The sequence below is a fragment of the Chelonoidis abingdonii genome, chromosome 1, assembly GCF_003597395.2.
Source record: "Chelonoidis abingdonii isolate Lonesome George chromosome 1, CheloAbing_2.0, whole genome shotgun sequence".
In the NCBI taxonomy this organism is placed as follows: domain Eukaryota; kingdom Metazoa; phylum Chordata; order Testudines; family Testudinidae; genus Chelonoidis; species Chelonoidis abingdonii.
Window position 1 is genome coordinate 122,969,497 of NC_133769.1, and position 13,032 is coordinate 122,982,528.

Here is a 13,032-nt window from a genome sequence, read left to right on the forward strand (position 1 = left end):
ACTAAGCCTTGGAGTCCTGCAGTAATGTCCTTTCCTTCTCTGAGTCTGCCTGCTTCCAGCTGAGTGAAACAGAAGATTAAAGAAACAGGAGTAATCTGTATATTTACAACAAAATATGAATAATATCTTTGTCAAAATATTCAAAAGTGACTAGTGATGTTGGATGCCTTGGTTTTCAAGCACCCAATCTGGGACACCTTAAAGGGGCCTGATTTTCTGAGTATGAGTGCACTCAGGTCTTTTAAAGTTCTCGTCAACTGAGACCCCCAAAATCACTCATTGCTTTTGAAAATGGAAGTGTTCATCATGTTTTATTGTGTATGCATAGTGTATGTGCTGGTATATACAGTGGATATATAGATTAAAAACACCAAACCAGCTTATTAAATGGAAACATTAATTTGTCCTTATCACTGCCTAGAGTTCTTAGAAGTTTTACCAACCATGCCTCACTTATGAACTTCAGGCAAATTGTGTCTCTCTTGTCCCTCATATCTGTTAAGGGCCTGCAACCCCATAGTAGGCTATTTGGGACTCCTTGCTCTCCTTTACTACATCATTGAACTTCAGAGTCCTTCCTCTCTTAGCCTCCTTGTGACATTCCCCAGCCTGTGATCTATTGACAGTGATTCTAAAACCACCTATCTTGCTCTGGCCAAAGTCAAGTATCAAAGTAAGAGATGAGGAGATTGGAGAAGAGCCCATCCGTAGAAGGAGAGCTTCATCTGTTTTTCTATTGCTGGTCCACAAGACCCCTATGTTGCAGGATTGCAGGCCTGGAATATAAGCAAGATTTCAGGGTTACTTCTAATATGCAGCCTTCTGTAGCAAACATCAGAGGCTAAATGTGAGTTTTTCCTTGCTTCACAATCCCTGACTTTGAGTCATTCTAATTACAGTGCCATCCTGTTGGGACAACAGCTATTAGTGTGTCCAGTCGTGTCTTGGAAATGTCATTCGTGTCTTGATTATGTTCATTCTGTGATTTAATAGGGCACAGCTGCTCCTATCTCTGCCTGGCTCTCAGACTGCAGTGGATGTGTGGGGATGTGCGGGCTAGGCAACAGTGAAGACAGAATTCCAGTTGCTTATTTGTTCAGTTGCAGAGTAAACACTACAGCAGAACCCAGAATGAGTCGTTACATTAAAGGCTGACCTCTGATATCCACCTTGTTTCGTTTTTATAAAATGAAGATGAAAGTCAAATCTAGTTAATTCCAATCATTTTGCAAATTAAGGTCAATACAGTGGCTTTTAAAAGAACATCTGTGAGGAGTGAGTGGTAGGGAGTTGCATTGCCTGAGCTGCAGTTCCGGATGTATTTTGTCATCAGAGCACTGAGGTGGACAGAATCTCTCTGAAGAGATACTGTAAAGAGTGGAACACTCCATTTCTGCAACTGCCATGTGCTGAAACTGTGCAGCTTGTGTTCTCCTCCAGTACTGGCCTCCAGCTGTTGCAAAAGTGGAGGGCATGATCATGACAGCTGCTCCACCTTCCTGCATAGCTTCGCCTCATGAAACAAAGGAATCAAAATTTTGACTCTTCCCCTCTCCTCTGTGTCCCTCCCCCAACCTCTGGCTTATGCATGAGCAGTTGGAATCTGGTCCTAACCCCCTTTTCAACTTAAAAGGATACATTTGTCAAGTACATGCATGTGCTAAGATTATTAGAGTTTACTTCTCCTGGAGCTTGGCAATAATGATAAACTAAAAATAGATCAAATAGGTTGATTTTTCCTATACAGGAAGTATCTCTACTTAAAACAGAAAAAGTTGCTTTTCCTGGTTCCAATGAATTCCAGACTGTGGATTCATTAAAGGAATAGTATGTCAGTAGTGTGTATTTAAGAAGAACAAAGGTGACTGAATCCTAAAAGGAATATTCCATACGGGAGAAGGTAGCCTTCATAGTTTCTTTAAATTGATACTATAAGAAAAAGAGACAGCTGAATTCATATGATTTATGCTCTCAGGGCCAAATTCAGAAACAAGTATAAGTGGGTATAAAGAATTCTAAAATGGTATGCGTTGTAATGCTCCAGCCCATTCAGCATGTAGATTACACTAATTTAGAAATCCTTAGACTCTCTCACATGCTATTTTTTTCCAAATGGCCCCAGCCTCCATCAGTGCCCAGGATGGACTGTGCTCAGGGAATGAGTCAACAGAGCCGGCTCTAGGCATCAGCAAACCAAACACGTGCTTGGGGCGGCACAATTTCAGGGGTGGCATCCCTGACACTTCAACAGTTGCCCTCCCAGAGGTTTGTTGTTTTTGTTTTTTCACTTGGGGCAGCAAAAAACCTAGAGCCGGCGCTGTGAGTTCAAGTATTAAAAGCAGGACTCCTTCCTCATTTGTTGCATTAGTTGGAATGTGTGTACTAATTGTAGTACTGGGGTAGGGGACTGCGAAAGGAGAGATGACAGTCTCATGGTTAAGGCAGTTGAATGTTAACTGGAGAACTGGATTCTATCCCTACCTCTGCCATGGAGTTCCTGTGGGATGCTGGGCAAGTTACTGAAACCAAACACATTCAGTAGTTGAGTTTCTCATTTTCTGTGTGCCTGACTCAAGACACCTGACCTGAGATTTGCAAAAGTGCAAAAATGCAACTGAAGTTAATGGGAGCTGTGCTCTGAACAAATGAAGTGCTATAAAATGCTAATTTATCTGAAAAATCAGCCTTGGGTATCTCAAATAGGACGTTCAAAATTATCAGACGCTTTGGAAATTAATGCCTCTCAGCCTCTGTTACCAGTTGGTGAAATGGGAATAATAATACCACCTTAGCTCACAGGCATTTTGGAAGATAAATTAATTAATGTTTGTGAAGCACTTACATACTGTAGTGATGCACACCAGAGAAAAACCTCTGCGGAAATTAATAATTCTGTTTTACAGAGCAGGATTTGAATAGTGTGCAGTAAATAAGGCCTTTGAACAATGAGAAAAAAATAAAATATTGCATGAGGATCAGTGAACGATCACTTATTCTCCTGTGCACTGAATGAAGCAAGTGTCAGGGGCCTGAGCTGAAATGCAGATCTGTTAGCTCCTTGTATCCAGTCTTGTGGGCCAGTCAGTCAAGTGATTCTGCAGCCACCAAGCTGGACTCATCAATCAGGCTGAGTGGAGGGAACTAAAGCCCACAGTTCCTGACAGCAGTTGTTTTGTGGGGAAATAATTAAAGACTGTATCGGAAAGCATATGCATGAGGGAGCCAAAATTAAATGTTGAACAGGCATCCTTTATTCTGGCATTTCCTAACTTTTGAGTGTTTGACTTTGCAACATTGACATTCTCTTCACAGCTTTTTTGTATGTAATGGGTATATATTCAAGTCATCTCTGAGCTGAGATCGTTTTCTGTTGCTACAGGAAATGTGAACAGTACTTCTACAGATTTAAACATTCAATTCTGAGAGCCAAAGTGGTATGGTCTTTTTACAGAACACTTTAACCGCGGTGTTGTGCCTGTACTTTGATCACATCAAGTGATTACCATCCACACAGTGGATGGAACACATTTTGTTTTTAAGAAAATGTCATGGAAGATGAACAACGTCCGAGAAATATGGTTGAAACTCACCCTGTTGCAGAGGGATGATAGAAGATTTACACAGCCCCTTTACCCCTGTGGTACATTCGTGGCCCTGGCAGTGTGGTTATGCAGAGAGACCTTTGCACATCATGTGATGAGGGCTATACTCACTCTGAACAGGCTAGTGCAGCACGGGTAGGAACTGTCCCTTGTGATTACACAGATTCAGTGGGCTGAACTGCATGCAAGGGGGCATGATCCTAGATAGGAACAGCAGCCCCAAAGAGCATACCTGCAGGAGTAAATAGTACCCTGCTTCAGCCCAGTATTGTTATTCACACAAAAGCTGTTTACTCTGGCTTTGTGGAAAGGGTGAATTTCACCTCCTGTGAGTTAGGTAAGCTAGAAATGACGTGTTTACTTCTTTACATTGCTATAGTTGAGACAGGTTGAAACTCCTTGTCTGCACAACAGCTGGCATTGCATCAGCAACAATCATGTTGAAAAAACAATTTTCAAGGACAGCTCTGCTAGAATTGGACTAGAATGGTTTCGCTCTTCAGAACTGCCAGTGACTTTTAAGAAATATCTGTTCCGGTTCAACTATGCTAAGTCACACTATGGAGTCTAAGGACTTGGCTACACTTGAGAGCTACAGAGCTGGTGCTGGCTTTACAGCGCTGTAACGTACTCCCCGTCCACACTGGCAAGGCACATACAGTGCTGTATCTCCCTGGCTACAGTGCTGGCTGTACTCCACCTTGACGAGAGGAATAAAGAGAACAGCACTGCTCTTGCAGCGCTGGGGTGACAGTGTAAACAGTGATTAATCTTACTACGCTGTAACTGACCCCCAGAACCTTCCCATAATGCTGTTAAGTAAAGATAACACTCTTTGGGTATGGCTACACTTGGAAATGTGCAGCACTGGGAGTTACAGCTGTGTTCGTACAGCTGTGTAGGAACACCGCTGCAGTGTGGCCACACTGACAGCTACTACCGCTGCAGTGTGGCCACATTTGCAGCGCTGTTGGGAGTGGTGCATTGTGGGCAGCTATCCCACAGAGCTCCTTGTCCCATTTTGGCGCTGTGGGTTGTGGGAAGGGGACGGAGGGGTGCAGGTCATTCCGCTTCCTGTCCCAACACCCCGTGGTGCATCGCTCCACATTCCAGCAGTTTGGTGCCACTGTGAGTCTGCAGCGTGATTTCTGTTAGAAATGGAGCCCGAGCTGCTGAGGACTTTGCTGATGAATGTCGCTAGCACATCACGTTTGGCAGTTGAGCTATTCCTTCAGCTCCAAAGTGACAGTGAGAAGTCCGACGATGATATCGAGTCACCTGACATACGTGACAATAAATTGCTTGTGGCAGTAACGGATATGCTCAGTACCATGGAACGCCACCTTTGGGCTCGGGAAACAAGCACTGAGCGGTGGGATCACATCGTCCTGCAAGTCTGGGATGATGAGCAGTGGCTGCAGAACTTTCGGATGAGAAAAGCCACTTTCATGGACTGTGTGCTGAGCTCGCCCCAACCCTGCGGCGCAAAGGACACGAGATTGAGAGCTGCCCTGTCAGTGGAGAAGCGGGTGGCTATTGCAGTCTGGAAGATGGCAACTCCAGACAGCTACCGATCGGTCGCGAACCAGTTTGGAGTGGGAAAGTCGACCGTTGGAATAGTGTTGATGCAAGTTTGCAGGGCCATTAATCGCATCCTGCTAAGAAGAACCGTGACTCTGGGGAACGTGCAGGACATTCTGGATGGCTTTGCACAAATGGGTTTCCCTAACTGTGGAGGGGCGATAGATGGACGCATATTCCTATTCTGGCACCACCCACCAGGCATCCGAGTACATTAATCGGAAGGGGTATTTTCTCTATGGTTCTCCAGGCGCTTGTGGATCACCGTGGGCGTTTCACTGACATTTACACAGGCTGGCCTGGAAAGGTGCATGATGCATGCATCTTTCGGAACAGTGGCCTGTTCAGGAAGCTGCAGGCCGGGACTTTTTTCCCAGACCGGAAGATCACAGTAGGGACGTCGAAATGCCCATTGTGATCCTTGGAGACCCCGCTTACCCCTTAATGCCTTGGCTCATGAAACCGTATACAGGGAAGCTTGACAGGAGCAAGGAACGGTTCAACTACAGGCTGAGCCGGTGCAGAATGACTGTGGAATGTGCTTTTGGCCGTTTAAAGGGGGCGCTGGAGGTGTCTTTATGGGAAGCTAGACTTGGGGAAAGCAGCATCCCCACGGTTATATCCGCGTGCTGTACCTCCATAATATTTGTGAAGGGAAGGGTGAAACATTCAGTGACGAATGGACCTCCGAGGTTCAACGCCTGGAGGCTGAATTTGCACAGCCAGAGAGCAGGGCTACTAGAGAGGCCCAGCACAGGGCTTCAAGGATTAGGGATGCCTTGAGGGAGCAATTTGAGGCTGAAAGCCAACAGTAATGTTTGGTGCCTTGCACAGAGGAAGTGCAGTGGTTACAATGATTTGATTTTTTCCCTTGGGGTACAGTATGTTTCTCTTTTCTGCAATAATAAAAACTGTTTTAAAAGCAAAGAAATCCTTTATTAAAAATACAGTACATAAAAGGGCAGGGGGTAGGGTGCTGAACTGTACAGTCAGATGTTTGAATATGTCCTGCCTGGAGTGCTGTGCAATGCCTGCTGCACTTCAGGATTACTATGCTGCATGGTGATGGGGTTGGGGTTGAGTGCATAGGGGTAAGGGTCGTAGTTCTCAGGGCTGGTAGGTGAACGTACAGGTGTGGGGCAGCTGGTGGTGGTAAGAACCAGGATGCTGGAGAAGGGGGTTTTGAGCAAACAGTGGGGCACAAGGGAGAGAGCTTTGGGATGGGGAGGGGGGTTAGCACGGTATTGATCTGCCTGCATGGCTACCAGTGACTGCATACAGTCCGTTTGCGCGCCAGGAGGCTTATCAGCTGCTTTGTGCTTTTCTTCTTAGCCAATTCCTTTCTCCTGCTTTCTGTTTCCCTCCACTGGTGCATTTTCTCTCTCCAGTCCTGCAGCCTCTTACTCTCTCTGGCATACTGATTCATAACTGCTTTCACCAAATCTTCTTTTGCTTCTCCTTTTGCCACTCCTCAAGTTATGTAGTCTCACATCTGTACGTGTTAGGGCCGGAGGATTCAAGGACACTTAAAAAAAACAGAAATAGAAACATTTATTACAGAGGCTGCATTGTTTATAATCACAGTGAAGGAGTTTGTAGACTATTTGTAGCATCATTTACACATAGCAAACATAGCACAGAGAGGCCACAGCAGCGAAGACATGGTGAGTAATGGGGAATGAGTGATTAATGAATCCATGTTTCTGCCGCGACTCACCTGGGAAGGGGAGCTGCTTGAGTCAGGGCTCACTGGGGTTTCTGTGCATTGGGGAAAGCAGAGAGCAGCTGGGGGGAAAGTGCACTGAACACCACCCCACAATTGCCACAGCAGTTACTCCTGGAATCAATGTTTCTGCTGCCGCGACTCCCCTGGGAAGGGGAGCTGCTTGAGTCAGGGCTCACTGGGGTTTCTGTGCATTGGGGAAAGCAGAGAGCAGCTGGGGGAAGTGCACTGAACAGTATCCCTACATTTTCCACAGGATTTTATCCTTCCAGATATATCGCTGCTCCGCGTCACCTGGGAAGAGCGGAGGGTCTTCTCCAGCAATGTGGATTCCGCCCTGGTCCCTATGCAGCTTGCCTGTGTGCAGCAATGGTCCCCCCACCCCCTCACGGCACAGTGGCGCGGACGCGTTAGCCTGACTGGGACAAGGACCACGGTGCTCTCCCTATAAACTTGCGCAAGCACATTGCCCACGCTCTGGCTGAAACTTTTGCAGAGATTACAGAGGCCGATTACCGCGACGTGATAGACCAAATCAATGGGCTATTCCACATCTAGGCATGCATGCATGCAGGCAGCCATAACCCCCCCTCCTCCTCCAAAAACATTTCCCTCCTTAAAATAAAGCTGCTTACCCGGGAACACGCTCCTCTGCTTCTTCTTCACCAACAAGTTCCAGCTGCTGCGACTGGCTAGCTTCCTCCTGGCTTGAGAAGAGCTCCTGGCTGCATGCCTCCTGGGACTCCGGGGTGTCTCCCACCACCCCAGTACCCTCACTCTCGGGTTCCTCTACACCCTCCCCCCCCTCCTCTCCCGGCTCTGAACTGTCCATCGTGGTCCTCGGATTGCAGTGGGGTCACACCCCAAGTATCGCATCCAGCTCTTGTAAAAACGGCAGGTCGTGGGGGCAGCACCTGAGCGGCGGTTTCCCTCACGGGCTTTGCAATAGGCACTCCGCAGCTCCTTTACTTTAACCCTGCACTGCAACGCGTCCCGTTCATGGCCCCTTTGCAGCATGGACTTTGATATCTGCCCATAGGTATCATAATTTCTACGGCTGGAGCGCAGCTGTGACTGCACAGCTTCCTCACCCCAAACACTGATGAGGTCCTGCAGCTCGGCCATTGCTCCATGCTGGGGTTCGTTTGGGGCATGGAGGCATGGTCAGTGATTGATTGACTGATTGCACTCCACACCTGGCTGAGCAAACAGGAAGGGGATTTTTAAAATTCCCGGGGCATTTAAAGGGCGGGTCACCTGAGCCCAGGGCAGTGGAGTGTGAAACGATGAGCAGAGTGGCCGAGAAGGTATACTGGGATACCTCCTAATACCCTGGAGGCCAATAACAGCGCTTTTGGTGTCCACACCTGATGAGCAGCGCTGCATCACCAGCGCTGGAATCGCTACACCTCAAGCAGACCAGGTGTACAGCTAGCGCTACAGCCAGGGAGTTGCAGCGCTGGCTGGGCTTTCCAAGTGTGTACACAGAGTGAGTTGCAGCACTGTAGCCCCCATCACCAGCGCTGCAACTCTCCAGTGTAGCCAAGCCCTTTGTTTTGTCGTGATGCCTCTCTTTGTTTTGTTGTGAACTCGGGGCTCCCGGAGCTGCTTATCTAAAAAACAAACACAGCTACTGTTTGCTCGAGCAAAGGCAGGGAGAGGGGATCCCCTAGTGTTTGCTTGAGGAGAGAAGCATCCCGGAGGGTGGGTGGGGGGTCTGTTTTGGAGCAGCTGCTTATCTGGTCTGAAGGCTATTTGCATTTAGTGAATGAGAGAGGGGTGGGGTAGGGGTCAATACTTTTAAAAAGATTAATGGTTGCTTTTAAAATGAGTGCTGTGTATCTTCAAGTCCTTGGAACTTGCAAGGCAGGGAGCTGACACAGTGTCAGCTCCACAAATGCACTCTCTCTGTCTCCCCCACGCTCCCTGTCACACTCCACCTCACCCCCCTCTTTTGAAAAGCACGTTGCAACCACTTGAACACTGGGATAGCTGCCCATAATGCACCACTCCCAACACTGCTGCAAATGTGGCCACACTGCAGCACTGGTAGCTGTCAGTGTGGCCACACTGCAGCGCTTTCCCTACACAGCTGTACGAAGACAGCTTTAACTTCCAGCATTGTACAGCTGCAAGTGTAGCCAAACCCTAAGACTTATATTTTTTGAACCTCAGCCGCTCTAGCTAGTATCAGTCATCACGCATGAGCTATTAGAGTGAGTGAAGATGGCAACAGAAGCTCTGCCACTAAGGGTGTGGAGTCTGTCTGTACGCTGGAATTTATCTCCCACAAGACAGTGCACTGACAATTCGTATTCTCGTCCAGCCCAGAATATAATTATTTGTTTGCAATAGACTATACTAAGAAGTGTCATTTCCAACTCCTAGGGGGAGAGAAGATGACAAACTAACTTACTTGTATCTCCTCTCTTACATGTCTAGGCATTACTAGCAGAACACTACAGGTACTTTCAGTGTTTGCAGTGCTTACAAACCTGTAATAATTCAGATTCTTTATGCTATTGGGAAAGTTTGTCAGAAACCAGCAGGTGATATTATTCTGTATTGAATTGTCACTTTGTCTGGGTGGCAAAGGAAGCTCCAGGGGAGCAATTGTCTTATAAAAGACAACAAAGAGAACAAAAAATGTCAGCAGGGTAAAATATGTAAAATCCTTACACTCTTCTTTTATTCAGTTAAATCAGAACCGAGATTTCAGGCACAAAATACATAAATGCTTGGCTGTAGTAGCTTTATTGTAATGCATTGACAAAAAGGGGCAGAGCTAAGGGGTATAGGGGAGCCCCAAGTCATGTTCTGACATCTGTGCAGTAAAATCTTTTTTCTGCTAATGCGTGTCATATTAATATGTGTATGCATGTTGTTCCTTTAACCCTTAAAAAACTGGATAGCTTTCAGTTGGATAACCTCAGATAAATAAAGCTGTTCTTAGTGTTCAGTGGCCAGGTCAGCTGGGGAAGCTACTTTGGGGCTCAGGCAGGGTTACTGGCAGAGTGAGGTTTTGGGGGGGTCGAGTTGTGGGAGGATCATGAGGCTGGGAGTGGTCTAATGCTGCTCATGGAAGGGGAGAAGAACGAATCAGGAGATAGGCAGAAAGCTAATTACAAATTAGCTCTATATCTATGCAGACCAACAAAAGGATGACTTTTTTTCAGTCAAACTAGCATACACCAAGATCAGCTCAAATGATCTTAAAGGTGTTGAACTATGTCTACTTGGAAATTAAAGGTGTGGCGGGGGGGCAGTTCAAATTGAGTTAAATAAATTCAATTGAAAAAAAGCATATTTTTTCCCCATGTGGACAGGTCTGTGGATGGAGGAGAAAATTGGATGAGGCTCAAAAGATTAATATACTTGTTCTTTCACCCTACCCCTTAGTCAATGTTGGTGATGACTCAAGCCATAAAACTTCCCCAAAGTTCATCAGAATCAGAACTGGGTTTTTAGTCTGGATCCACCTCTGACAAAGAAGAAATGGATGCAGTGGATGCACATAAAAAGTTAACTCAGGGTTTAGAGGTTTTATGGATTTCAGGAATATTCCTGCACTTAAAAATGGTGAATACAGCTGAAACTATAGCACCTTTAAAACCAATATGAACTTTTTAAATGTACCCACTGTCTGCAAGGTCTGTGTGTGCACATGTGCAGTTACCGGGGTGGGTATTGTGTATATATGTATAAAACTGGACAAAAGAAAGTAGAAAATACATTCCTCTGACAAATATTTCTTTTAGAAATAAGAAGCAAGTCAGGAACTGTTCTGTGGATGGCAATAAGAAATAAGTTCCTATCGATTTTACACTCTTGGAATCTCATTAGTTATCAGATGGAACTTGACTGCTGCCAACAAATAAACAACATTTTTTTCATTCTCTCCTGTTAAACTGCCCAAAGCCACCAAATACAGATTAGTCTGGAGTACGTTCATTGTTCTTGCTAGAGGTGGTATAAAAAAATCAGTTTTAGGTACACAACTTTTTTCTCCATCCTCCCTTCAGGCTGTTAAAGGATGCACAGAATGAAGCTCATTTTAAAAGCTGGTATCAGAAACTACTAGCTGCTGTCCAGTTCTGCACAGGAAAAACCTTAAATGATGAGTTTTCTAAGGAGAGGAAACTTATCAAAATTCTGGGAGATGTCGCTGAAAAAGTCAAGGCTGCCAGTGATCCCAAAAAACAGGTTTGTTAAGATTTTTTTCCTTCTCTGTTTTGTACGAATAACTTTTAATTTTGAAGTGATAGCATCTCTCTCCTAAATTGCCTTTTGTTATACTAAATAGCTCCATATTTTGAATAAAAAGTCCCCCAAAGTTTGTGCTATTCTGCACTCATCCACATTTATTGGTTTGTTTCCTTTTGTGGGAGGAACATAAACTCTGCTCTCTAATTAGTGTGTGCATAAATCCCAAGGCTAAGCTTCTTATATAAGTATGGGTACCATTCCAATCTTCCAGTTTGTCTTGGCAAAGCACATAAACATCTCAGTATTTGTGGTAGTCTATATACTTAGCATAGTGGTCACCAAGAATCCTATAATAATGTTAAGTACGCCGCTACCTCAATATAACACCACCCAATATAACACAAATTTGGATATAACACGGTAAAGCAGCGCTCCTGGAGGGCGGGGCTGCGCACTCCGGTGGATCAAAGGAAGTTCAATATAACATGGTTTCACCTATAACGCGGTAAGATATTTTGGCTCCCAAGGACAGCATAATATTGAGGTAGAGGTGTATTTGTAAAGGCATTTATAAACATTTTAACAGCCACAACTGTAAACTATTTTTAATGAACTGTATTCCCTGAGCCACAGTTACTGTCTTTGGCCCATATTCGTATCATTCATATCCATAACCTTTTGAGCCACATAACTAAAGGTGGCCAAGGATGATGTTTCCAACGTCCATCAATCTGTTAACCAAGGTAAAGCCCAAACCTCTTCTGAAAATGTTTGTCTTTTGAATTTAGTTTGTTTATAGCAGGGAGATCTCAAGACTCTAATGCAGCAGTTCTCAAACTTTAGCAACATGAGGGTCTTCATTTGATTTAAAAAATTTTCGGGACCCCCCCAAGCCTCCCTGCTCAGCCCTTGCCCTGCCCCTTCTCCAAGGCCATTCCCCCTGCTCACCCATCCACCGTCCCTCTGTCACTCGCTCTCCCACACCCTCACTCACTTTCACCAGGCTGGGGCAGGAGGTTGGGGTTCAGGATGGGGTGTGGGTGCAGGTTCTGGGAGGGAGTTTGGGTGCGGACTCTGAGCTGAGGCAGGGGGTAGGGGTGTGGGAGTGGGTGAGGGCTCCAAGTGGGCGGCAGTTACCTCGGGTTGCTCCCAAAAGAGACTGAGGGGGCCAGGTGGTCTCCGTGCATTGCCTCTGCCCTCAGACACTGCCCCTGCATCTCCCATTGGCTGCAGTTTCTGGCCAATGGGAGCTGCAGAGTTGGCGCTCATGATAGGGGCAGCACACAGAGACCTCCTGCCCCGCCAGAGACTCAGAAACATATCGGCCATTTCTGGGACCAGCGCAGAGCCAGGGCAGGTAGGAAGCCTGCTTTAACCCCACTGCGCTGCCAGACTTCTAGCATGCAGGAGGCACTGGAGGCATGCAGGAGGGAGAGGGAGGAATTGGAGGGAGGGAGGGGGAGTAATTGATAAGCGGGGCCCACAGAACCCCTTGGGGCCCCCCAGAGGGTCCACGGACCCCAGTTTGAGAAACACTGCTCTAGTATTTAGTGTCTCTTTAAAAGTTTGATGTTAGCATCTCCCAGAGATCTAAGTGCTTCCTTTGAGATGCTGAGCATCCTCAATTCTCAACAAAGCCAATGGGAGTGGAGGGTATTTAACATCTCAAAGGAGGCACATGGCACCTATCAATAGATAGAAGATGTATTCCCTGTTTCAAAGGGCTTCTTGTCCAACATATGCAGTTTGCGTGCGGCTCGGCACGTAAGTTTAGCTCACTTGGTTACTGAAGTAACCATTATTGTTACTTAGCTGATGTCTAAACTCTTTCTTGCTGAGATCTCAACCAGACAGACTAGAGAGCCAAATAAAGTTAAGACCTACATGTTGTCAGAGTCTGGACTCTGTTTTGCCTCTACT

The 13,032-nt window shown here is 46.1% G+C and overlaps 1 protein-coding gene across 2 annotated transcripts in view; it reads left to right on the forward strand.

The window, feature by feature from the left end:
* The window catches only part of PIK3C2G (phosphatidylinositol-4-phosphate 3-kinase catalytic subunit type 2 gamma), a 337,252-nt gene that overhangs the window by 167,284 nt on the left and 156,936 nt on the right, over positions 1-13,032 (forward strand). For both annotated transcript variants that reach the window (XM_032796037.2, XM_032796039.2), the window contains one exon: positions 10,929-11,109. In XM_032796037.2, the coding sequence (XP_032651928.1) occupies positions 10,929-11,109 (181 nt within the window). The remainder of the gene's footprint in view (positions 1-10,928; positions 11,110-13,032) is intronic.